At 50.3% G+C, this 27002-nt stretch overlaps 2 protein-coding genes across 3 annotated transcripts in view; one reads left to right on the top strand and one right to left on the bottom strand.

The window, feature by feature from the left end:
• Positions 1 to 5259, top strand: part of COL4A2 (collagen type IV alpha 2 chain) — a 191096-nt gene extending 185837 nt beyond the window's left edge. For both annotated transcript variants that reach the window (XM_063102491.1, XM_063102490.1), the window contains exons 47-48: positions 255 to 541; positions 4172 to 5259. In XM_063102491.1, the coding sequence (XP_062958561.1) occupies positions 255 to 541; positions 4172 to 4429 (545 nt within the window). In that variant the 3' untranslated portion in view covers positions 4430 to 5259. The remainder of the gene's footprint in view (positions 1 to 254; positions 542 to 4171) is intronic.
• A 4425-nt stretch (positions 5260 to 9684) lies between these two features.
• Positions 9685 to 27002, bottom strand: part of RAB20 (RAB20, member RAS oncogene family) — a 29764-nt gene continuing 12446 nt past the window's right edge. Inside the window, exon 2 of the mRNA XM_063101635.1 lies at positions 9685 to 10217. Within this exon, the coding sequence (XP_062957705.1) occupies positions 9685 to 10217 (533 nt within the window). The remainder of the gene's footprint in view (positions 10218 to 27002) is intronic.

Genomic DNA, 27002 nt, shown 5'->3' with positions numbered 1-27002 from the left:
AAGACACAGTCCCCTGCTGACCCAACCTGGTCCAGAGGTATATGTGCGAACTTCTAGAAGGGCAGGCTCATCCAGAACGCCAGTGTAGTCTGTTCCGTGTCTTTTAAAATGGATTGGAAAGCCCCCAGCAGATGGCCAAGCCTGCCAGGGCCCTGCCAGCGTCCGGGATGTGGGGTCTCCCGGGCCTGGCTGGGGTTGGCAGGAGCATCTCCCAGCCACACTGGGCTGTGGCCTCACGGCCCCTCCTCCCACAGGGCTGGCAGGCTCCTGCCTGGCGCGGTTCAGCACCATGCCCTTCCTCTACTGCAACCCCGGCGACATCTGCCACTACGCCAGCCGGAATGACAAGTCCTACTGGCTCTCCACCACCGCCCCACTGCCCATGATGCCGGTGGCCGAGGACGACATCAAGCCCTACATCAGCCGCTGCTCTGTGTGCGAGGCCCCCGCCGTCGCCATCGCGGTCCACAGTCAAGACGTCTCCATCCCCCACTGCCCAGCAGGGTGGCGGAGTTTGTGGATTGGGTACTCTTTCCTCATGGTAGGTGGCACTTGCCCACTTTCTCCCAGAGCATGGAACCAGGTGGAAATCTAGTTCCTCTCCCCTCCCACGCCCTGGCCCGGGACGCAGCAAGAACTTTGTACGAATAATCAGACAGGGTAGTTGTTCAGGCTGTGCACTGCACAAGGGCACCTGGCCCAGGGGATAAGTGAGAGCTGGAATACAGCCTGCCCTCTGCTGACTGAGCCATGTGCCAATGAGCTGGAATACAGCCTGCCCTCTGCTTACTGAGCCATGTGCCAATGAGCTGGAATACAGCCTGCCATCTGCTGACTGAGCCATGTGCCAATGCACGGGGCTGCTCCCATCCAGAGGGGGCACATTAATTTGCCACCTCGCCTTTGTACATAGTGTAATTAGGATGAATTTGGCCTGTTATCCATCTTACTAAGTACACACCAAAGATAAAATTCTCTTGGGCTTTCCCAGAGTCTGAATATAGAGAAGAATTTGATCTAGAATCCTAAGAATTTTATGTAGAATCTATCTGGAACCTAGAATACCCTCAAGAAATATCTATTAACCAGTTGGTGGAAAAAGATGAGGAAAATGCTAAGTTCAGATGGACTTTGGGTATAAAACAGAGAATGCTTGGTTTGGGCCAGTCTAGGATTACCTTCACATTAAGGGTAAAGACTACACCAGCACAGCATCTCCTACAATTTTACTTGTTAACACACCATTGTGAGGAAGAGGGAAAAGTCTGGCTGAGGACGGCAGGTCTTCCACTGAGTTTATATTTATTACAACTGTCGTAACTACAACTATATTAACTGGATGTTAAATATTTTATAAATTATATAAATAATATGATATATAAATTATATAATGATTGCTAATATTTCAGTACAACAGGGAAAAAACCCTAGATTCTAGGAAAGGAAAGAAAAGATAAGCAAGTATTGATATTTTAATGTTTTTAGCAGGCGTTATGACTACGATAAGTTGAACAACAGGATACTAAATTCCGTGCAGGGACAGGCACAGGTTCTTTTTGAGAAGCTTATCAAGTAAGGTGACTTTGGAAGGTCCACGGAGTAGCCTTATGATTTCACGTGACCCTCAGGGTAACTCGTGTTGTGGGGGAAGTAAGCTTTGGTTGCTATTTTTTAAACTCTCGTTAAATTAAAAAATAAATGAGGCTTCTCCGTCATGAATCCCAGAGTGATTATACAGTATCCAAAAAGGACAGGCATCCCTAACTTTATTAGCAATTAAATCTCAAGTTAATGTTGAGATAGGCAGACCTCACTCTCTGCACACATTAGCCTCTGTTTCAATAAATGCCTAACAGCCCAGCTAGCCTGGAACCTGACAGTCCCCACAAGGTATGGGTGGTCTCCTTGCCCAGCTAATGGGACCGGGGGACAGGGCGACGGGCTGGAAGTACCCTGAATTCTAGGAACTGCAGAGCATGCCCCACTGGTGCTGGTGGCAGATGAATAGGCTGACGTGTTTAACTGTGTGCCTTCTACATGGGCCCCGTCTGCCTGTCTAGGAGACAGGATCTGCACCAAGACTGTGTGTCTCTCCTGTGCATTGAAACCCTTTGGTCCATTCTGTAAGGCGAACACATTGTGCCCTTAGGGCTGCTGGCTTCTCCGCACGAGAGCCAACTGGGAAAGATGACAGCAGATACGCAGAGGTGGGGGCAGTGCTGAGGCCCGCAGCTGCTCACGCTTCTCGGTCCGCAGGGTGGGCGGCCCCCAGGGAGGGCTTTCTGCGTCCCCTGAGCGCCATGCTGGGAGCCAGGCTGGGGCAGGTGCTGTTTGCTCCCCTCTCCCCAGTGGCCTCTCTCAAAGCTGGTCTGGTGGCGACCACATTCATCCAGCCAGCCGTCATTTCAGTTTTTCCTTTATCGACTCAAGCTATTATTAGGTCCAACGGGATGGGGAGGTGTTCGAGGTCCCTTCTCAGGGTCAGGCTCTCGTGCAGCAATTCTCTTAAGATACATTAGCTGCAGTGAGTCCCAAAGCTAGAGGCTTGTCCACTGAGAAGAGTGATTTGGAAAGGGTCTGTGTGTGTGCATGTGCACAAGTGTGCACGCATGTGCCTGTGCACGTGTGTGTGTGTGCATGAACAGGCACGTGGGTGGGTGGGTGTGTGCATGTGAGTATGTGCTGTGGATGTATGTGCATGGATGTGTGTGCATGAACATGCACTGTGTGTACACAGGTGTGCATGCATGTGTGCCTGTGTGCATAAGTATACACTGTGTGCTATGGACATGTGCGTACAGGTGTGCATGGGTGTACACATGCATGCACGTGTGCCTGCATGTCTGCGCACCAAACTCAGAGACATTCCCCAGCTGGTCCCAGCCTCTGAGGCTTCTGGGGCCATGATCCCTTCAGAGCCTGTCCTGGGAGCCCCAGGCCGCTCCTTTGGACGTCCCTCCCAGGGTCCCCTGGCAGCTCCCAGCATGGCCTCAGCTCCTCACATCAAAGTGAGGCCCCAGACACCTCCAGAGGATGCACCTGCTTCTCACCACCTGTTCACGATACACAAGAGCAGGCAGCCAGAGTGGGAAGGGTTTCTGTGTCCTGTGAGAAATCCCTTTAAACTTTTTGGTTTTATGCTGTTTTGTTCAAAGAAAAGGTTAAACTGGGGTTCCTGCCCAAATCTCCTACCATAGTATAGCCTCTTGTTTCCCTGCAAGCTGCACTGAGACGTCCTGTTCAGAATGGACAGGTCTGACAGCCCATGTACCAGGCCTGCCCGACGAAGCCTCTCTCACATATAAACTTTAAGTTCCATGGGCCTGCCATGAGCCTCAATAAAAGCTAAAAATGTGTACCTGAAAGTAGAACATTAAATTGAAAAAAAAGAAAAGTTTCCCTTAGAAACCTCGCCCAGTCTCCCAGCCATCAGCCTAAGAATCCACTAATTGCTTAATTAACCTCGGATTGAAAAAAAATTTTAATTACACAAGTAATACATATTTATTGTAGAAAATTAGCAAGTACAGATTTTTTAAAAGGAAAAATAATTAAAACTGCTCAGCCTCCCTCCCTAGTCCACATTCACAGAGGAGAGGCTTGGAGGGCCCATTTTGGGCATACTTTTTAAATTCTCAACCTCAGATGCTGGCCCACAGGTTAATTTTATTTTTGCTTAAAAAAAAAAGTTGACAGTTTGTTGTCTCTTCAGCCAGACATTTTTCTTTGAATGGAAGATTGGGTAGGTGCTTTTTAAAAAATTTTCTTACCAAAATTATAATTATAGTTACATAGATATAGTTGTAGCCAACTACATCTCCTGATTAGACCTGCTTTTGTGGTTGTCCCAGTTTTTACTGGATACGCAGTCATGAATGTCGATTTATGTCAATGCACCGCCACCTGCAGCACTGTGGCCCTGGTGCCAGGGCAGCCCCACATGTAGACTGGCATGTGTAGACAGGTGCGTGTAGACCGGCGTTATTCCGCCGGCCACTATTGCAGAATGCGGTACATTCCAGAGCATGTTGCACGTGGTCTGTATCGACATAGATGGACGTGCGTGGTGTGTTGTTCAGTAAAATCAAACAAAAGTGGGTTATAACCCGACTCCTGTGCCGTTTCCGGCGTGTGGTCTCCTAACCCGGCTCTGTCTCTGCCCTCTGTGCAGCACACCGCGGCCGGTGACGAAGGCGGTGGCCAGTCGCTGGTGTCCCCGGGCAGCTGTCTGGAGGACTTCCGTGCCACGCCGTTCATCGAATGCAACGGGGCCCGCGGCACCTGCCACTACTATGCCAACAAGTACAGCTTCTGGCTCACCACCATCGCCGAGCAGAGCTTCCAGGGCTCGCCCTCCGCCGACACCCTCAAGGCCGGCCTCATCCGGACGCACATCAGCCGCTGCCAGGTGTGCATGAAGAACCTGTGAGCCCCGCGCTCGCCGCACGCCCGGAGGGGCCGTTTTGGTGCTTATTCTTAACGTATTACCTCAGATGCTGGCCCAAACGTCGATTCTGTTTTTTCTTTAAAAAAAAAAAAAAAAAATCGAAAGGCCACCGAAGGAATTCAGCACCAGCACTCACACCCACTAGCCACCTGTCATCGAGTAGGCGCTGGCCGCTCTCTGGACTCCGAGCAGAGCCCAGCCGTGCCTCTAGGACACTCAGTCCTTCCCAGTAGATCCCTGTTAACCCCGCACACCCTCCCAGACCATGCTAGACTGTCACGCCGCTGGGTGTAGCTAACCACTTAACGTGCGCCTTATAGTCACTGTATTTCCAAGTGCCGCAAACAATTCATAATGCCTAACTCTCTGGTGGGGTGGCACAGACCACAGCGCGTGAACACATGCCACCAGCAACAGCCAGAGCCCAGGGACTCCTGAACCCACTGCCACTTACACCCACACAAGGGCCCCAGTGGCTGGGCCCAGTTTTCCCAGCCAATACGACAGCACTATTTTCTCCCAAATACAGTTGATGTAAATTATCCCCTCAAGAAAGCCAAACTGTGCTCTTTATTTTAAAAAACACTGATAGTCACACACCAGCCATCATCCGCCATGTCCTTATGGACCACTGGGTTTGGGGACCTGTCTGGCCGTCTGCTGTCAGCTGTGCTACTCGGAGGCAAACTGCAGAGTCCACAGTGACATTTCCAGTGCCCCTAGTTGTCCTGGCCACCTCACCCTCCATTCCTCGCTGTGAGTCGCACTCCCCTGACTCTATCCTGTGTAACAATCACAAAATAAAAGTTGGTTTCGACATTTTTAACCCCCGAGTTGTTGACTGCCTTAATTTCTCACATCTGTAGAGCACGACATTTGCTCCATTGAACGGAAGGTGCCGCGTTGGGCCTGTGAGACATGTGCACACTTGGCCCGGGCTGCTGCTGCCCTTGTGTCCCCAAGGAGTCAGCCCGAGTCTGCGGTCACTCATTTCTTCAGGGACTGTCCTGTGTGTGTAATTCACCAGTGTTTACAGAGAACACCCCGCCCACCGCCACCGGCATCTGGAGAGTGGGTCCTTCACAGACCTGCTTCCAAAGCCATCCTGTTAGCTCCAGCCTCACTTCCCAAGTCACATCTCAGTGTTTCAAAGAAACATTCTCCAAGACAGGTCCCTGGCTTTGATTTCTCTGGAACTTGGGTGACCCTTAGGAACCCAACTCACAGAATTTACTTTTACCCTTTGAAATTCAATCTCATATTAGATATTTTCAAAGAATGAAATAAGTATTCTACCTTATGAAGTTATTTGAAATAGATAAGCCACTGTCATGACTTGTAACTCAGACGCTGACTGTGACAAGGACTTCTGCCCAGGGGGGCGATGTGGGGGGTCCAGAGAACCGGGGGGGCCTGGGCAGAGAGAAGCAGAAGGAACAAAGTCATCTGGAGGGTGCATTACTCCGGGGGTTACCTCCACGGGCAACGGCGGCCACTGGAGCGGCTCAACCCACCCACTGGCTTAACCGAGACCCGGCAGCTCTGGGCCCAGCAGCGCCCAAGGGAAGCCTTCCCAGGCCCCCAGGGCTTTTCCCCGTGGAAAAAACTGGATGGGGGATAAAACGAGGGGCTGTTCAACTCATCCCGGGCCAGCAGGTGTCTGCTGGTAGAAGCCTGAACCATCAAACCTACCTTTACAGAGAGGAAAACATGGCAGCACCCGGAACGTGGCCTTTGGAGCCCGAGAGTCAGACTCCCGAGCTGCCCCGCCCTGGGACCTTCCCCGTTTACCTCCTAAGGAAACGGGCGCCATTCACACGGCAGAGGAGGGCCGCGTAGGCAGGGACGGGGCTGGAACCAAGACCTGGCTGTGTCTCATTCCAGCCTCGGAGGTGCTTTTCCATGCTCAGGGCCTCGGCCCTCAGCCCTCAGCCCAGGGGCCCTCCAGCCGCCCCTCCTGAGGCATGGACCAGTGAGTTAGGGGCAAACACAGGGAGAGGAGGGGAGAGAAGGTCATGACTTCAGGGCACGACGTAAATCACCACCCTGGGTACCTGGAGGCACATGGTCAGCCTTCCTTCAGGGAGGGGACCTGCACCCAGAAGAAGCATTGGGCCCAACAGCTTCCAGAACAGGCACAAAGGGCCACTGAGTCCAGGAGGCACAGACGCATGCAGGGTCTACACCACACCCAGTTCTGACACTGCAGGCTCAAAAGCTCCAGCTCTGAGGCTGGGAAGGATGGGAGGCCCTGGGAGCTGCAGAGGGAAGCAGCGGAGAGAAGAGGTTGAGCAGCGTCATAAGGGCAGGTGACAGGGACATGGAGGCACAGAGGCGACCCTGCTGACCACAGGAAGGTATGACCTGGAGACCACCAACCACAGCTGGAGAGAACTGTGCCCTCGAGATACTCCAAACCCTCGAGAGACGGCACGGCCACCTCCGACCCCGGTCTCTGGGCAAGGGCTTGCCTTCTTCACAGTGACTTGACGCCATCCCTCGGGGCTCTGCATATTTAGGGTCTGCCGGGAGCACAGAAGTGAAGGCGCCAGCTCAGAGCCGTTTCCTCCTCTCTGAAGACAAAAGCATCTCTCCAATGGCACCTGAGCAGCAACCAGCTTGTGGGCTGAATGCAAGACGAGACGGCTTTCCCAGCACAGCAGGCAGCTTTGCTAGCCCCAGGTGATGGAGTTTGGATGTGTTGTCCCCTCCAAAACTCATGTGGAAATCTGATCCCCAATGTGGCAGCGTTGGAACCTAATTGAGTCATGGGGGCGGATCCCTCATGAATGGATTAATGCTCTCCCTGGGGGAGGGGGGTAGTGAGTGAGTTCTCGCTCTATTAGTTCCCGCAAGAGCTTGTTGCTTATAGGACCCTGGCACCTCCCCTTTCTCTCTCTTGCTTCCTCTCACCATGTGATCTGCTTGTACCCACCAGCTGCCTGTCACTTTCCTCCATGAGTAGAAGCAGCCTGAGGCCCATGCCAGATGCAGCTGTCCCAGAATCGTCAGTCAAATAAACCTCTTTTCCTTATAAATTACCCAGTCTTGGGTATTTCTGTCATAGCAACACAAAATGGATGAATGTACCAGGAAATCAGGTCCAGAAATGACAAAGTCACACTTTTTAAGAAAAGGGCGGACTCTGAGTGACAACATAGCCAACCCCAAAACTTTCCTGCCACCACTGCCAAGCACAACGCCTCAAGGGCACTGGGAAACTTCCAGCTGTGAGATGATGTTGAGAAGGAACGTTTGTTCATCTATATTGGACACGTTGGAGCCCTCACTGAAAATCTGCAACATGGGCTCCAAGACCATGTGCAGCAGCTTAACCCAGAACATTCGTCTGTCTCCCCGTTCCTGCATGTGTTCAGAGGGAAAGAAGGGCATTCGAGGTCACTAGCTCAAACCCACACCAGCAGAGAAACCTGTACCATCTCCAGTGGCTGACTCCCCTGCAGAGAGTGCAGGCTTCCTAGGAACCGACCTGGGTCCCTGGTGCCTGCAAGGTGGACCCACAGGCCAGGCTCACCGGCAAGGAGCCAGGCTCACCAGCAAGGAGCCAGGCCGGTATCAGGTCCACTGGGACACAGCTCAGGACACGGGAGCCAGAAGGCCAATGACACCAGCATTTTAGCTTCCCTGATGTCTCGGAGGAACTGGTTTAAAAGGAGCCCATAGTAACATTTATATTTAGGGCAACAAATATAGGGTGAAATGCTCACATGGAGCTGATGGAGAATGTGCCCTCCACAGCCGCTTACCCGAAACATGTGGCCGTTCGTGGAAACAAGCTGGGGGTGCTCAGAGCAGGTGGTAAACCAAATCAAAGAATATTCAGGAAGAAAGGACCCTGAGAGTTCATGCATCCCACCCTCGCCTTTGAGCATGAACTGCAGAAATAATGTCCTGTGATGCTTCCTCTCCCTCCTTCGCCCTCAGAGAAAGATGCCAGGGTCCCTCTGGGCAGCAGGTTTCCTAGACGTGTCGCAAGCAAAGACATACTTTATGGAAAACAAATACAACTTCTGCCCCTAGGGGAGTAAATTCAGCTAAATCCATGAGAAGTCATCGGTCAACCTTATCCGTGTTCACTTTTCAGTGGGCCACTGGTGTGAAATTGAAGGCTTAGACCTCGAGACCTGCTTCGTAGGAGGAAGGCTTCACTGAGGAGCTGCGACCACACTTGGGGGCGGTTAGGGACGGGGCTGGCTCCCTACCTGGAAGACGCTGGCTTTGCAGGCATGGAGGAGTGAGGCCTGGAGCTGCCCGGCAGCCCGAGACCACAGGCCTTCAGCACAGCTACTCAACGCCCCCCGAGGCGAAAGCCGCTCACGAAACCCACCGGCCCTCCACTGGCCGTCTGCCCCACTTTCCTCCTTTCCCAACTGGCCCACCCATTTTCACTTAAATTCCTAAGAAAGCAAACACTATCACCTCCGACATCTGTGTGGCATCTCCTAATAAAGCAGCAACAGCAGCGGAACCAGAAGGAGGGTTTCTGACTCAGAAACCCAGGGAGCCCTCAACAGGAGCAGAACCAGAGCGTGTAGCTTTGCTACTATCATTGGAATTCAAGTCACCAAGCAAATTAGGAGGATGGACCGATCGGAATATTCTGGAATTTGTAAGGATTTGATGTAGTTTTTACAGAAAGAGAGAAGTCTCTCGAGCACAGAGGCATCTCCCCAGCACCCCCTGGAAAGGAGTCCCCGGAGGTAGAGATAAAGTCCAAATCAGCACGGTCTTCACACCAAGGTTTTTCCAAAAATTCTTTTTAATAATACATGTAGCCCACACTGCTGCAACCAATATAAAAAGTTATTCCTGATTTTGTATAAATTAACATGTCAAGAATCACTATTATAATGCATGAAGATACACGAACCAAAGGCAAATCACAGTGAAGAGAAAGGTGTGAGAACAGCAAACACACAAGTCGGACGACGTGGGAACTGCCAAGGGTGCCCCACGCGGGCAGCGGTGGAGAGGCCCCAGGTGCCCGGCTCTGCAGACTGGGCCCTGGGGAGGATTCCCTTGTTCCTGCACCTCCCAACACACCCAGCAGAGACTGAGCTGACCACGCACACAGATCTTCTCTCCACGACTGTCATTTCCATGGCAATATTCCCCTCTGGGTGCTGTTCTACAAAATAACTCCCTGATTTTCTGTGCTGCTTTCTGACCACAGCCTTTCCGATGAGCAAAACGAGAGCCAGGGGGCCCCGTGTGAGTCAGGCACAGCACCCCGCTCTGGTCCGCTTGGGTGGCTTATAACTGGTGATATCCACGGTCTGTGCCAGGCCCTCAGCCCTCTGCTGTAGGATCCCCGGCACCACCATGTCAAACAGCGTCTCGAACAGGAGGTCTACATTGTACCCGGTCTTGGCGCTGGTCTCGAAGCACATTTGCTCGGCAGCTGGCACAGCCTTCTCGTCCAGCATCTTGTACTTCAGGATCTTTCTGTAAAGGGCCAGCACGTCCTCCAGCTGCACCTGCTTGGGCACCTTGGCTTGGACACAGCCACCACCGGCCTTCCCGGGGCTGCTCCCCTCCTTGTCCCAGCCCTCTAAGGCCCACTCCTCGGTGAGGTCCACTTTGTTCCCCACGATGGCGAAGAGGCAGTCTTTGCTGGCTGTGTCCGTCAGGCCCAGGAACCTGTCCTCCAGCTCCTGCAGGCTCTGCAGGTGATTCACGTCATACACGAGGATGACGGCGGCTGCCCCCCGGCAGTACATGGAGCCCAGGCCATGGAACTGCTCCCGCCCTGGCCGGAGAAGAGGGAAAGAAAGATCAGGTTATCTCTCAGATCAGGACACACCCACCAGCCACACTGCACAGGTTGAGTCCCCCCAACCCTACACCCAAAGGAATCGTGACCCCAGGTGTGGCTGAAACTGGAAAGGACCCAGACACCAATGCCCAGAAAAAAATAGGTGACCGAACATGGCCCCACAGCGAGTTGGAAGCCAACCCACCCTCTAGCTCCAAAGCCCTCTGGGAAGAGGCACCAAATCCCCAGGGCAGGACTCGAAAAGAAGCTGGACACCTGGGGCGGTCACCAGACTCCACACAACTGCAACTCGGTGGTGTGGCTCATTGTTTACGACAGTTTTCTCTCCACCTTTTGGGAGGGCTGGAGCACATCACGTCTGTTTACTGCCCCTGTGTACCCTGCACATGGCACAGGGTGCGTGGACAGTAAGTACAGAGAGTGAGTGAGGCCGCAAACTATCCCCTCCATTTGTTTTAAGAAATGAAACAAAACAGTTTTCCTCTTACGTGAGGTTTTTGGTTGGCTTTGTAACAATCTGGTCTGATGCGCAAGGTGGAAGGAGCCTCATTCTGTTGGAAGCTTAACTTCACCCTGCGCCCCGGATCCCAACTCCCCACCTTTAACTCCCAACGCACAGGACCAGGGTGGGGGGATTAGGGATTCGCCTAATCCCTAGAGAATGGCGATTTCAGCACATTTGAGTATTTTTGCCCTCCCCTCCCACGTTAAGTCACTGGAGAATGGTACCTAAAAGGCACCGATTAGAGCTACATGGAAGTCCGGGTGGGCCTCCATGGATGGGGGGTCAGTTTCAGAGGCCAAGTTGAAAACCGCATCCATGTCCCTTGGTTTCCACGCTTGGTGCCCCTGGTTCCCGGCTAGTCTTTCACTCTGAGTGAGCAGCGGGCAGTGGGGAGACCATTCACTCCAGGAAGGGCAACCCATACCTGCAAAAGGGGGCCTCTTCCAAGCAGGTTTTTTATCATTTTGTCTGCGTCACGGGGACACACTCTCAGGAGGCCTTGTGAGAGGCACCATCCCTCACTGTGACATCCACCTGCCACTTCTTGACAGCGTATCCCCATACATGCCGCAGCATGCACGCCAAGATGATCAAAAAACATGCCCAGGACCACAGGACACCACCAGTAAGCTGTCAATGGTGCAGGCCCTTCTTGTTGGGGATAAAGAGCTCTACAATCGGTACTGGAGACAGATTTGGTTTAATCTCCAGTGGGCAAACCCCACGTGAGATCTTCCAACAACACAGCACCTGCTCCACACAGCATACACCCAAGGACGCGTCTTAGAAGAGGAAGAAAGCATCCTGGAGTTCCGATCTGTGCCACCTGGCAGACAGACCTAGCCCCACAGGAAGCCTCACCCAGAAACTCCCTGCAAGCAGCGCCCTTGGAGTGTTGCCTGAGGCCAGGCACCCCTCAGTGGCCATGCTTGGGGTGGCTCTTTCCCTCCTCCCCAGGGTGGTGCTCTCAGATCAAGTGACCCTGAACAAGGGCCAGGGAGGCTGGGTGTCGGCGCCGTGGGACACGCGGCATCCATGCCCCTTTCAGATCACTGCTACCCACTGCCGGGGAAAACAGCCCAGTTCTGCTTCTGTAAAAGAAAGCTAACAGTCTGAACTTTACTGAGCAACTTCCCAATTTTTAAACGTTCAAAATTAATTCAAAATTTTGTAAAGATCATGTTTAGAAAAACCAAAATGCAAGTGCGGCTCATCGCTTGCAGCTTGTCAGCTCCAAATGTCCCCCATGTCTCTTGAGGGCCAACTTCCAGTAACAGCATTGGCCCATAGAGGGGGTTCTTAGCCCCTGGGATCATGAACCAAATTCAGGGGTCCATGACATTGAATGGGGGAGAAAGCATAATATTTATCTTCATCCTCTCACTGAAACTTAGCATTTCCTTCAGTTATAAATATTGGCCACAAACTGCAGAAACGGGTGCTCATGACCGAAAGAAACAGCAGCTCTTTCAGTCCACGCCACAAGGGCTGCAGACACCTGCACGTGTTTATGCTCATCATGACTTCAAAATCACAACAGCTACTAGACCTGACACTGGATCTTATGACTTAATGCGTGAGTAATGTGCAAGTAATGAAACAATTCTCAGTCATGGTTTTAAAAAATATTTGATGACCATATTACATTATACCTGGTTACCTTTGGATGTTATTGCATGCATTTAAATACAGTGTTCCCAGAGGGGGTTGTAGGCTTGTACCACGTGGGTGCCAAGGGGTCCTTATCAAAGAAGACATCAGGGTCTCTGGAGCACAGACTGAAGGCAAGACACCTGCACACACACATTTATATAAAACAGTGTCCTTTGCCAATAAACACCACTTTCAGCCAAATGGCCAAGAAGCAAAACCAAATTCCACCCCTACCACCAATCCCTGCTGGATTTTGAGCAGTCTGGTCACCCTGTAGCCAGCCCTGGAGAGAGGAGCCTGCTGAGACAGTCCCTCATCCTGGGAGAACAACAACGCATGCACCTGCTGACAGCGGCGGTCTCCGCAGCCCAGAGCCTGGGCTGCAGCTTCTTCCCAGAAAAGCCTCACGTGTTTCCTGAAGTGGCCTCAGTGGGGGAGGTGAGTGAGCCCAGGCCAGGGTTGCCAGGGGACGGGGTGTGTACCCTGCTGCAAGTCTGAAGGTTGAAGTGCTGTGACTATCAGGGTCACTTCTCTCTTCTGGGAAGAGCCAGCCTGGGAATTTTTTTAGTCTGAGCTCCAGAGCCACCCTCCTAGCACGCAGTTTGTGCCTTGGAATTCAGCACCTGTAGAACAGCATTCCTCCCTAAAGACACCTACTGCAGATCAGTTTTAAGACTGATAATTTAATCATAAATTTCAAGTCAAGTTACACTGGACACTAATGGGCAGAAGCTAAACAATGTCCCCTTGGATTAGTGGCCATTCTCCCACTATGAAAGATGACGACCAAGAGCCTTTAAAAACCAATATAAAAACTGGCAATAGCAGGCACTAGTTTTGTTTTTTTTGTTTTTTTTTTTAAAAAGCTTCTTTCTCATTGTCATGTTGCTAAGACTCTTCCTTTGGCCACTCTAATCTTACAGATAGCAATTCAGGCCTCATGAGGTTTTTCAGCAGCTAAAAATACGATCAGCTCCTACCCACCAGATTTCACAAGAGAGCAACGAAGGGGACACAGAGTCAGGGACATTCCAGTTACCCTGGAAGAGTTTTTTTCAAGTCTCTGTTACATAGTTCACTCAGGACAAAGGGAGAACTGTGTTAGTGCCTGTGCCTAAAACAGTTTTCTGTTCCAGATAAAAATGTCTGATTTGCCTTAAAAAAATAAAATAAAATGGAAATAATAACACAAAAAACACATAGTAACTAAAGGAAGTAGGAACTGAAGAATCCCAAATGTCAGCCAGGAAAGAGAGTAAATAAGAGTTGCTGCTCAAGCCATGTCATTCGTTACCTATCCATTAACCAATGCAAGCAAACTAAACGACGTTACCCCAGGTAAAGAATCTACAAGTAAGCAGTTTTCATACTTGAAATTCTTAAACACTGGTTTAGATTTGTCTATAGCTTTTTGGACTGCTAATAGAATATTCAGGCTGCAATAAAGGAGCACATTGTCCACAAGATGGGCGAGCCCCACAGGAAACAGTTCTGAATTTAATCCTAATTGAATTTCAGGGGGAGCGCTGGAATTTCAGGCATCAAACACAGGGAAGATGAAGTGGTAGTTCACTAAGACTTGAGCTTTTGCACTTGGCTTTGACAAATTCACAGTGCGTCTGAATCCAAGGCTCCTAATAAGTGTCTGGTAGTTTGTGAACGTGCGCTGAGCTAGGAAGTCAGGCGCCTGCTGCAAACCCAGTGCAAATACCAGCCCCTCTAATTCCCGAAGCACCGATCTCCTTGTCTGCAGGGACGGCCTTGAACTGGGTACTTTGCTGGTCCCTCCCCAGCAACCGGATCAGGCATTTCTATCTCTCTTGCCTTCTTTCCCAAACCTGGGTTCCCAATTCCAAAGCTGAAGCTCTAGGAATTCCAGTAGTTTCCTGCACTGGGGCTTCACTGGAGACCTAAACAGCCGCACAGTCCAATTCTGGGGAAGCCAGAGCACCAGGCTGACCCAGAACCAGGGCAAAAGAGAAAAATCACAATGGCTCGTCTATGAAGCAAATCCGGAAGCCATCTATTGAGCTTCATGTCACCTACACAACTCTGATGTGGACGTCAACTATCCCTGGTGGTTAAGGAAAACCTGAGCCTGTAACAATGCCTCCAGTATGATCTCAGGAGCACTGTGGGACAAACTGCTGATCCACAGCAAAACTGACCAGGACATCTGCTGGTGAGTCCAGAGCAGCAGAGGCAGGCCAGCTGGCCCCCACAGACAGCCCCTAGGGAGGCAGGGCCCGGCTTTGCCAGAGCCCAGACTAAAAAACACAGTGGTTTCCACTCACCCACGGAGCCAGTTCCATTCACTATGTGTGGTAAGTTCTGCCTAGGCGAGAGGGGCTGGAAGGCAGAATGTCAACTGGGTAATTCATAACAGGGAATGAATGGGCTGTTAATCTCCGTAATCCCTTCCCCTTATCAGGTCCAGGAAACACTGGATCGGTGGTGGGAAGGAACTTTGGTCAGCACAGTGGTGAGTCCTCAGATTTCATTAAGCTCATGCCATCTTTCCAGCAACTGCATGGAGTGGGCCCTCCCCTTCCCACGTTTTGTAGAGGGAGAAACTGAGGCCCAGAATGGAGCAGGAGCAGGCCACAGACACCCAGGAGGGGTGGAGCTCAGACAACGCTGGTTCCAGGTAGCACAGGGAGTCTGGTATAACCACCCAGAAACAGGGGAAGGAGGCCCACGCATGAGCGGTGGCTCGTTCTGGCAGGAGAGAAGCCGGTCTCCACCCTGCATTCTCCGCAGGACACAGGCATGAGCGGACAGCGCCCGCCTTCCCGAGAGCTCCAAAATGTACACAAAGAACCACCCTGGACGGGCCGCACCTCTGCTTTGGGCGGGATTGGTGGAAGTTCCCCTAAAGAGCTCCAACTTTAGAGATGGACTATGTTCAAATCCCATGTGACCTTGGGCAAGTCAGCCACTCACTGCCTCAGTGTCCCCCTTGCTAACATGTGGATAGCACCTGCCAAGGTGTGGTTAAGAAAACTGAATTAATTCATACAGGTGAACTACTCAGAACTGCGCCTGTCATGTTAAGCCCACTTGTTAAGTGTTTGTTAAATAAATCGTGAGTTAGGTTCCTCCCAAACCCAAGAATAAACTCTACCAGCCCAGAACTGCCCATGCCTGGGTCTCTTCATCGGTACATTTGCTGTCCCCCAGGGCCTGTTGGTCACTTGTGCAGTTGACCCATCTCCTACAGTTTTCTTATTCTCAGAGGATGACGGTCTCCCCAGATCCTGGAGGCGCCTTGCCTATTAATGCTCGATGCTGAATCAGCGCAGCTAGAGATGGCCCGAGGGCAGGCCCGAGGAACACAGAGGTCAGCTGCCCACAACGATCCCAATCAACTGCTGGCTAATTAACAACTGCCCAATCGCACTCTGTTTTATCCTCCAGCCTTCCTAAAGGCAAAGGACAAACAGCCTTTTACCCCAAGTGTCTATCACTTTTATTTAAATGGCCTAAAATAACTGAATGAATTGTATAGCTGTCAGAAGTCACATACAACCCTGGGGGGTACACATTTTAAAGATGGGGGTGGGGAGACTGTTAAAAAAGACTGACACTCAATCCCTGACCCCGACCACAGGAATCAGGATCTAGAGGGGCCTGGGTATCAGTATTATTTTTAAGAAGTTCCCCAGGTGAATATAATGTGCAGCCAGAACCAAAAATCAACCACTTACCTGTGGAAGAGGGATGTGCAAAGGCACGACTGAAACATGGGAATCAGAATGTCTGTTATCTCAGTCCAGTTGAAAAGTGAGAGCTCCCAGGGAATGTGAGAGTGGACACCTTGCAAGATCAGGACAGCACAGCGCGGTTAGGACAGGGCTCTCAAGGGAGCTCACAAAGATATCAAGGCGATAACGTGAAGAAAGATGAAACAGATTCACAGAACCAGACGTGGGAACAAAATAAAAACTTCCGAAACAAAACCATCTCCAGAGGCTGGAGCAACTCGGCCTACAGCGAGCGCTGACATACTCCCCTGCAGGGAGATTTTTCAAAAACAGAATTAAATCCTTTTCCCAACATTTTCAGGTTCCATCCACAAATACCCCCCATGAGGTTATTTTAGCTCTATTTTGTAAAGTTTGACTGGCTTTAACTGGCGTTTCCAGTCACCGGACCACCCCCGCAGGCAAGATCTAGAACATTCCATCTGCATCTGTATCTTTAACTGACAGTGAACTGGTCAGACGCTGGTCTGTGGGTGCCACCATACCCCCAGGAATGTTTGCAATGAATAGCTGCATAAATCTCCTGAAGTGCAATAAGAAAAGGGCCAAGTGTCTCCCGGGTTCATGGAAGGACGTGGGCAGCTTTGGAACAGGGCCGGGCACAGCTGCCCCGACCAGTGTGTGGACAGTGAAGGCCCAACAGGGTGGGCCCTCTGTGCGCTGGCAGGCCTTGGTCTGAGGACCTCCCTGCACTGGAGCTGCGGTGAGGTAATGGGCTGGTCGGCCACACCACGATGCCTGTGTAGATGCTGACTTGGCCAGGCCATGGTGCCCAGCTGTTTGGTCCAACACTAGTCTGGATGTCACTGTGAAGGAATTTTGTAGATGGGATTAACATTTGAATCATGGACTTTGAGCAAACAGATGACCCTCCACGGTGTGAGCAGGCCTCACTTCAGAGCAAAGACTGAGGTTTCCCAGAGAAGAAGGAGTTCTGCCCCGACAGGAACACGGGAAGCCTCCCCGAGGTCACGCACATGTCCTGTGGGTTCTGCGTCTCTGGAGAAGCCTGACCAATACTCTTGGAGCTCCTCATTTGCTTCTTTGGGGAACGTCCTCCAGGAACGAGGCTGGGGTTAAAGGTGTGGCCGTCCAGGGGTGGGGGGTGTCTCAGCAGCCACCTTCCTCCTGCTCCACCATCTCCAGATTGTCCCCAAGGCCTGACTCCCTCCACATGGAGAGGTGCCACTGTGGTGAGAACCAGATGAGCGTGGCAGGGAGGGCAGCCAGACCAGGCCCAGTGTCCCTCCCCAGGGCCCACCCGCCTCCTCCTGCTGGCCATGGTCAGTGCCTCATGGGGTCACGCCCGGCACCCTGTGTCCAGAGCTCGGCACCACAGGCAAACCAGTCATGTGTCCAGGGGGAAGGGCAGAAGCAGCATGGAGGGGTTTTTCAGAAAACTGGAAGTATCACTCTGACCCGCACTGGTCACTTCTTCATTGAGGAACCCTTTTCTGCCCCTCACTGGCCCTCCCAGTTCTCTTTCCAAACGCAGACCCAATGATGCAATCACTAGCTGCACACTCCCTGGGCTCTCCAGCAGGCTTCACAAAGTGTGGGAACTCCACAAAGTGCCCACAGCTCCCCCCACCCCGAGGCCCATGTCAGCATCACTGGCCTGGCATTCGAAGTACCCACCATCCAGCCTGCTCCCACTCAGCCTCCCACTGCCCCCCAGAGCAGCCTCCTCCAGCCACATCTCTATGTGGCCATTCTCACCAAAATGCTGCGCATCGCTGGTCCCCCCGTGACCCAGCCCACACCACAGCTTCAACCCGAAATAATCAATACTTGTTCATTCACACCCGCGCACAGCCACCCAGTCCTTCGTACACAAACAGGACGCAGCACGGGCCTGGAGGTTGGACGGACTTGGGTATTCTGGCTCTATCACATGTTAGTTTCCTAAACTATTAAAGAGGTTTTGTACCTGACAGTTGTCAGAATCAGAACGAAGTCACTCGTGTTAAGAGCCTGACGCACAGAGCCGGGGAAGGCCACAAGGGGGGGTTCTCACACATGCACACCTGATAACAAGAACTATCACAGAGGACCATGCAAAGCCACAGCCTTGAGAGACCTTTGCAACTTCCACACGAAAGTCCTTCTGCAGGACGTCTGCCTCACAACTGCCTGTCCAGCCTCGGACTGGTGCCATCCTTGCTAGTGATCCTTGTAGCCAGCGATAATTATCACAAAGCAATTATGGAATCCTCCATCATCTTCCCTTTAAAGCTCTTTATCTTCCTTTACCTCCCTGAACATGCACATGGTTTACTATGGCACATTGCAATGTCCTGTTCCCAAATAAACAGCATGTTCTTTCCGACAGCCTCTCTGTTATTTAGATTGACATACCCAACCCCTCAAAGCTTTTTGAAAAGCATACAATTAATACTCATTAAATGATTCCTTATTTTTTATTACCAACTGACCTCTGGAGCCAATAGAAATATATGAAGCACACATGCAATTTTATTTATTTATTTTTGGCAGCTGGCCAGTACAGGGATCTGGACTCTTGACCTTGGTGTTATAACACCAAGCTGCAGCGTGTATGCAATTTTAAATTTTCTCATAGCCACATTAAAAGTTTGAGGTCACATTAATTTTAATATTATATCTTAATCCAACATAGACAGAATGATATCACTTCAACATACAGTCAATATAAAAAGTGCTGAAGTATATTGTTCTTTTCTTGTACTGATACTTGGAAATCGGGTGTACATTTCACACGAAGGGCACATCTCCAGAGTTCACGCCACAATGGCCACGGTTCTGGACGGCGCAGGTGCAGCCCAGTTCCATGAGGCAGAGAGCCCAGCACCACATCCGCCCTTGCCATTGAGCCCAGCACGTAGCGCTTGTCAGTCACCCAAGAGCTAGGCCTGAAGGAGATGGGAGGCTACAGAACGGCTGAATAACGCTTATGCGGGGCTAATGTATGAACAGCTCACACGCTGCATCTTCACCCATCCTCGCAGCTACCCTGGGAAGGCTTCATCGTTGCCCCATTTTGCTGACCAACAAGTCGAGGCTCAGGGATACCAAGTGGGGGCCAGCGTCCAGTGATCTGGAGCCAGCTCAGCCTCCGGCTGCCTCTGAGCCCCACTGCCTGGGCCCTTCCATACAATGCCTCGTGCAGCGAACTGACTTTTTATGGGCAGCTGTAAAACACCGCTCCTCACCCCACAGCCTGGGCTCAGGCCTTCCGGGCAGGGGGTTGGATTAGTGCGAGTGGAGCAGCCGATCACACCTTGGAGAAAGGAGGGGAGGGGACGCAGAACCCGGGAAGTCACGTCTTTCGTTTCTCTTCTTGAAGGTTAGGCAGAGGGCAGTGAAACACCACTTCATGGTAAAAAATGAAATAATAAATTTAGACCATTCTCACTGTTATGGGTTGAACTGGTGTCCCTTAAAAAGATATGTTCAAGTCCTAACTTCCAGTTCCTGTGAATGGGACCTTATTTGGAAACAGGGTCTTAGCAGAGGTCACTGCTGAAGATGAGGTCATCATGGGGCACAGTGGGCTGTTAGTCCCATTCTGCTGGCGTCCTTGTAAGAAGAGAAGATACAGAGACACACAGAGGAATGGCAAGGTGAACACAGACTCATGGGGGCATGTCGCATGAGGACAGGACAGAGATCAGAGCAGCGATTCTATCCGCCGAGGATACTGGCAGCCACCAGAAGCCGGGTGGGAGGCACGGGGACAGGTTTGCCTTCAGAGCTTTCAGAGAGAACGTGGCTCCTGACACCCTGACTGCAGACTTGCAGCTGCCAAAACTGAGCGAAAATAAATTTCCGTTGTTTTGAGCCACCCGGCATGCAGAACTTCATTACGGCAGGCCTGGGACACTGTGCACCTCCATGGCACGGATGGCCACAGGCAGCTGCCTCCACTTGACAGGTGCCAAAACCACGAAACGAACGAGAACGAAGTTTCCCCCTTCACTCGTGTCCGCAAGGGGACCGGCGGCCGAGAGGAGCGTCTGCTTCCTTCCCCTGCCCACTTCCTCTCCCCTCCAAAAGCAAAAGAAAAAGCTAGATAATTATGAACCGCAATGAACCACATGAAAGGAGAATTTGAGAAGGATTGCTCAGGTAACACTGAACCCACATAATCCAGCCTCAAACAAAGACCTAGTGGCCTGTGCCAACCCCGAGCCTAAGTCAGTGGAACCGCTTACTTCCTGCAAAAAAGTCCCAAATCACAAAACTGAGTTCACATGGACAGACACACCCGAATTGCCTCACTGATCTCAACCTGATGACATTAGTGTAACGAGTGACCTTTGTCCTCCAGTGTGATTTACACAATAGGAATAAATCATCTGAGTCCAGTTCATCGTCCTTCTTGAGAAATACAAGAAGGAAGAGGTAGTAACCAGTGAAAAATAAAGAAGTAACGCATTGGCCACCAAAGTAGCGTCGATCAGCTGCCTCGAGAGAGAGGAAGAGGTCCCAGGACTGGGAAACGGCAGGTGTCAGCAATGGACACACGAACCAGGGGTGACCAGCACAGAGTCTCCCAGAAGCCAGGAGCCACGTCCTCATCAGGCAGACAGAACAGTGCCACCTGCTTATTTTGGAAGTATGGGTGGTCTAGTTGTTAAAACAAGCACAGTTCCTAACTTTTAAAAACAGCTCACACCTTTTCAGCCCTCACTATGTCCAGGCACTGCCCTAAGCCCTTTCCATGTCCAGCCATTCAGTCCCCAGCCCTGGTGAGAAGCTCAGACAGAGACGTGCACAGACCGGGGTCACACAGGCCAAGGTCGCACTCAGCAAACGGCAGAGGCAGGACAGGAACTCCAGCAATCAGAGTCCAAGTTCCTGGCTCCTGACAGGATACTACACTGTCAGCTGCAGGTCCTATTCTAAGATCGGGTAGGGAAAAAATGGGCTGGAAAAAAGAACAGCAGCATTTCATAGTCTAAGAGAAATAACAATGGGATGAGCCAACCCAAAAAGACAAGATGAGCATAAAGAGTGGAACCCTCCCAGGGACCGGCCCCCACAGGGACACGCAGCAGTCCTCCCAGGGACCAGCCCCCACAGGGACACGCAGGAGTCCTCCCAGGGACCGGCCCCCACAGGGACACGCAGGAGTCCTCCCAGGGACCAGCCCCCACAGGGACACGCAGGAGTCCTCCCAGGGACCAGCCCCCACAGGGACACCCAGGAGTCCTCCCAGGGACCGGCCCCCACAGGGACAGCTGTCATAGCGGACAAGGCTGTGAACGAACTGTGCGTTGTTCTCAGACACGCTAATGCTGGGTGTGCGAGCAGCTGGAGCCAGTGACATGCCCCTTGCCTACACAGTCTCATCAACCCCAGGCCGGGAGTAGCCCACCTCACGGGGGAAAACTCTGAGACCAGGCCCTTTCCACTGTCCCTGGCTACATAAGAGCCCCGCACTAGTTACAGGTCACCATACAGGAAAAACTTCATGAAAACTCTGTCCAGGCATACCAAGACGACTAGCAGCCAACAGCCAACAGCTGGATGTTAAAGTGCAGAAGCTGAACAGGAAAAAGCCTACCCACAATATTAATGGTTTTTCTGCCAGATGGAAGAATTGGAACATCAAGACAAATTAATCAATTACACCAACATTGGAAGTGACTTGGTTAATTACTCTGGTGTTGGGTTGCAGAAAGCTGTTACCCCAAAACATGGTCCTTTGACATGCTGGAATAAAGACACAGGCTCAAAGTGTCTCTGACCGCCCCTTACTGTCTCTCAATCCTGTCTCTCTCCAAAGCACAGGATGACGCTGTTGCTATACCTGCATGAAGTCCAGACCCACCAAAGACCACAACGACCTCTGGTCCTTTCCCTGAGTTCTCATTGACTTAAGTCATGTCACAGGAAGGAAGACTGAAGTCTGTCAACACACCTGGGCAGACTTGTCACAGACCACTGTCTTCAGTTTCAGTCCCATTCAGTATTTGAAGAGAATCACTTGCCCATCGCTGTCCGCTCTGTGGCCTGACAGACTTTTCCGGGGCCATTGTGTGTTCTCCAGGCCCATTGAGACCCCACCCTAAGAATCACTTACCTCAGCACGCCCTCCTCTCCTTTCCCTGTGCAGAGGGGTGTACAAGCTCTGCACCCCAATGGGAAGTGGGGACATCACTCTCTGTGACTCCCCCATGCTTTGCCTTCTCCCAGCACATTAAATAATAAAATTTGGACTTCCGGTCAAGATGGTGAATAGGTGGTACCCAGCGTCACTCTCCCACAAATCAATTTACAACTACAAAAAAGCAACGACAGCCAAGCTGGGGCCACTAGAGCTCAGGGGAACAGGAGGAGAGACGTATGGAGTGCATGAAGGCTGGAGAAGCCACAATGAGAGAAAGAAAAAACGACTCTGACCCTTTTGAGCTCCAGCCATTTCAAGTCCGGCCCTAGTGAGCACATGGAGTAGGAGCTGGCAGAAGCCGCAGGTGCGCACTTCCTATGAAGTTGCTTGGAGGCAGCAGGGGAGAAGGGGCCTTGGTGGCCCCCAGGCCAGCAGGACCACTAACAGGGATCCTGTGGACCCACATAGGAGCAAGGAGCCAAAACAGCTGAAAAAAAGGAGCCACTCAGAGGCTGGTGAGTCATCGCAAGGGACCACCCCGTGGGAAGTGTTTGGAGCACAGGCGGTGGGGGAGATGGGCCCACCGGGAAAACACAGGAGCACGGCATGAATAGCTGATCTGTCCCCCAATCAGTGCAGGACCACTCAATGGAGACTGGTCAGGAATGCAGAATTGCAGGGGGTGCAGTTTGCTGAAAAGACGCAGGCCCAGATCAGAGTTTCCATACAACCCAGGTGCACCGGATTTCACGAGTCCTATAAAGTCAACCATAAAAACCTGAGCTGCACAAAAAGCCTTCCCTAGGGAATCAGCAGCAAAGCAGCAATTTAGCTCAACCACAGAGCTCCAGTGCTGGTCCTCACAGGAAGTTCCTCCATGTTAGAAGTGAGCAAAGGACAACAAATTAGTTCCAGCACAGAGTTTGAGTGGTAGAACAGCAAATAATCCAACACAGAACTGAAAGAAAAAACAGTACCACAGACCAGAGACAAAGTTTGATATTAACTAGCAAAGGTCTCACTTCACCAAAGAACACCTATAAAACCTAGAAGGATTGGAAGTCCCCTGACACTCACAACCAGCCCAGCAATGACCAAGCCAACACTGGAAACCCCCTGGTCTCCTCTGCAGGAATGAGGGGGGTGCCATAGTCCTCAACCACACCCCGCTCACTGCAGCTGCCACAGGGCCCACCCCGAATCCTGAGGCTTGCAGCCGGGGACTGACACCCCTCCTGCAACCAGGCAAGGAGCAGACCAAAAACACCACTTCCATATGGGTGGCCACCACAGCCACCATAGCCACTACTGCCACAAAAGGGGCTAGATGCCACAACCACCATGCAGATGGCCCACCAGCCACTGAGTGCACTGACACAAGAGTCACCAGCGGAAACCAAAGAAGAGGACGTCTCTCTCCACAAAGCCCATTCCAGAGTGACAGAAGCAGCATCTGCTCCATGATGAAGGTGGGGACCTGAACACGCCTCTCAGCACTGGACACATCATCTAGGCAACAAGTCAACCCAGTAACCATTATTCTTTCAGAAGGAGAGAAGAGATCCAGGGTTATCAGAGGGCGTAGAGGGAAGAGAGGTAGGGATTGGGAGAGACTGGACAAGGGCATAACGAATAAACACAATCTGTGATAACATATAGGCTAATAATATCGATTCGATCAAATAAATCAACATTGAACCCCCAAAATATGTGTGATCAATTGTGATTAAATAAAAATAAATAATAAAATTTGTTGTGCCTTTTCTTCTTATTGATCTAAATTTTGTTAGTGATTTTTATTAATGAACTTGGACTTGAGGGGTGAAGTTTTCTTTTGGTCTCTACACTAGATAATACACTCAATTACCAGAACTATTTAAGTAGTGTTGTCCAAACACAAGCTGTAAAAGGAAACTTTTCCCTTTTTGAAACAGGGAACCTAAACTCAAAATTATTTCCAACCAATGGAACAGCAACATATGGAGGAGAAGATTCCAGGAAAATGGATTTTCACATTTAAATACATACACCAGTGTATTTTTACCCAAACCAACAGGGTAAGAATCTCTGTTGTTTCTTTGATAATTTGAAGGATAAACTAAAAACAAAACACATGTCACATGCCATACGAACCACTCAAACAATTAACTGCACATAAATTAACCCCATACCTGTGACCCACTGATTGGGCTTCTGAAAAAATTACTAAGGTCATGTAATAATAACTGGAACTTAATTCTCAAATTACTTCACTCTTTTCAGACATTCACTAAAAATAATTCAATAACACGACCAAATAACTCAAAGAGGTGTTCTTTAACACTCCCATATTAAGGAAAAGGCAAATCCAAAGAAAATACACTTACATAAAAACTCTCACACACCAGCATATTTAATCCAATTTCCTTTACCTTCAACGGATGCTCTGTTGTCCAGTGTTAATAAGTTTTTAGAATGAGATTATCAAATTAAAATTCAGTTATTTGCTAAAGCCTCCACTTATTAAAGCAGGAAACTAGTCATTTCAGACTTTTTAAAGCAGGGTTTAACTTGTTTCAAAATCAAGACTGAACTGCACATACTGTATTAAGAAAACTCTTTAAAGAGGGTTTTCTTGAAATATTAAGTATTTAGAACATGTTGCCTCTTATCTGGAGTACCTCATTAGCAAAAATCTCAATTATTTCTCACAGCTTTACTACACAGAATAGAAGGGTTTTGGTTTTGTTTTCCTTCTTCAATGATATAAAGTCCTCTGAGAAATAATGGCAGAGAACAAATGTTTTCCTATTAATTTTGCCCCGAGGGAAGCATATTAAACCCTTTCTAAACATTTCAAGGAACAAAGGATTTTACAATTTTACAAATGTTTGTGATGTCTCGTTAATCTCTTGCTTACAGATTGAGTGTGTTCTAATAAAATCACCTGAAAAGTACATTATACGTCAACGGACATCATAAAATCAGAAATGCCTCTGGGGTTGACAAGGACAGCCCACCAAGGAGTGCATAGACACAATTTTCTCAACAGTGCAAGGATTCTTTCAACTCACTCATGATATTCTGCACGAGCTTAGTTAACCACATTTAGAGATGCCAACATCATGCTGAATGTGAAAGAAAAACCTTAAAACAATTACCTAGAATGGTTGTAGGAGCCAAGGGAAAACTTCCTCTTCACCCCTCTAATAAAAATCACTGAAAAATTAGACCAATATGAAGAAAAGGCATAACGAATTTTATTATTTAACATGCTGGGACAGGGGCAAGGCAAGGGGGAAATCACAAGAGGAACATCCCAATTTCCAATGGGGCACAAAGCTCAATGGGGCACAAAGCTCGTGTACCCGTGTGCCTGGGGGGGGGGGGGGGCCGCGGTCCCAGGCGGAAGCGGGGGAGTCAGAGGTTAAGGTAGAGACACCTGATGAGTCAGGTGGTCCCACAGCTGCCCTCGGAAAGGATAAACGGTGGCAGGGCAGAGGCCTCAGAGGAAGCTGGCTGTTCGCATTTACAGACATACACTTCTTTCCACAAAAGAACAGTCTTCTAGCCAATTTTGGTTTTCCAGCCTCCCTGAATGAGCCATCTTGAAATATGTCAAAGAAATATATTTTGGGGCTGAAATAATTTGCTTTCCCACATGGTCAAATCCATAGAGACAGAAAGTAGAGGGGGTTGCCAGGGGCTGGGGGCGGGGAATGGCGAGCTAGTGTCGAGAGGGACAGAGTTCCCATGTGGGAAGACGGAGAGTTCTGGGGACAGCTGCACGACAGGCTGAATGCGCTTAACGCCCCCGGACTGTCCGCTTACACACGGCTAACATGGCAAATTTTGTTGTGTACATTATACCATAAGTTTAAAATTCCATGTTGTATCTGGAAAAAAAAAAAAAAAAAAAAAAATATATATATATATATATATATATATATATATATATATATATATATATATATAGTGTAAAAATAGTGCCTGGAAACTCCCCCTGCTTCCCATCCATCTGTAATGTGAATCACCTGGCGATCTGCTGAAAATGCTGATCTGCTCAGGAGTTCTGGATGGGCCGGGGTCTGCTGCTGCTGGCCCACGACCTCGCTTCAGGGAGCAAGACTGTGAAGCTTGGAGCAGCCTGGGGCAGTGCTCGTCCACACAAGATGAGACAGTATTAACGCAGACTCTAATTAACACTGACTCTTTCCGATGCTCTCCACGGGTAGCAGTACTGAGCAGCTACAGATTCCTCCACCGGGAAGTGGAGGGACGTGGACAACCCTCCCAGGTGTTAGGACGTCACTCCAGAGCTGCTGGGGCCTGTGGCCACATGATAACTAATCAGCGTTAAACAGATTTGAAATTAATTAGGTTTGGAATGTGCTTTTGCAATTGCTGTAGAAAAAGTCCCAGGTTAAGTAAATGACAGGACAGCAAGCTTTGAAAAATGAGAACAAAGAGTCCTCAAACAATCCAGAAATCGACACCAGCCGACACGATGCAAATGCAACGGTAGTATTGTCAGCTAGTGGCCCCTCTAGGAACTGTCCTAAGCACTAACACTGATTGAGAGTTTACAAGTGCCTCACAGGATGTCAAGCTACACACACATGCACGTGCGTGCACACGCACACACACGTACATACACACTTCCATTTCATCTTCCTCACTATTAGTGTCCACGTTTTACAAGTCTTGAACCAAAGACCCAAAGCGTTCACCCAACTGCTAAAGGACCCTCGGAGGGCATAAGC

Source organism: Cynocephalus volans, chromosome 7 (genome assembly GCF_027409185.1).
Source record: "Cynocephalus volans isolate mCynVol1 chromosome 7, mCynVol1.pri, whole genome shotgun sequence".
Taxonomy (NCBI): Eukaryota; Metazoa; Chordata; class Mammalia; order Dermoptera; family Cynocephalidae; genus Cynocephalus; species Cynocephalus volans.
This window is presented reverse-complemented; position numbering and strand designations above follow the sequence as displayed.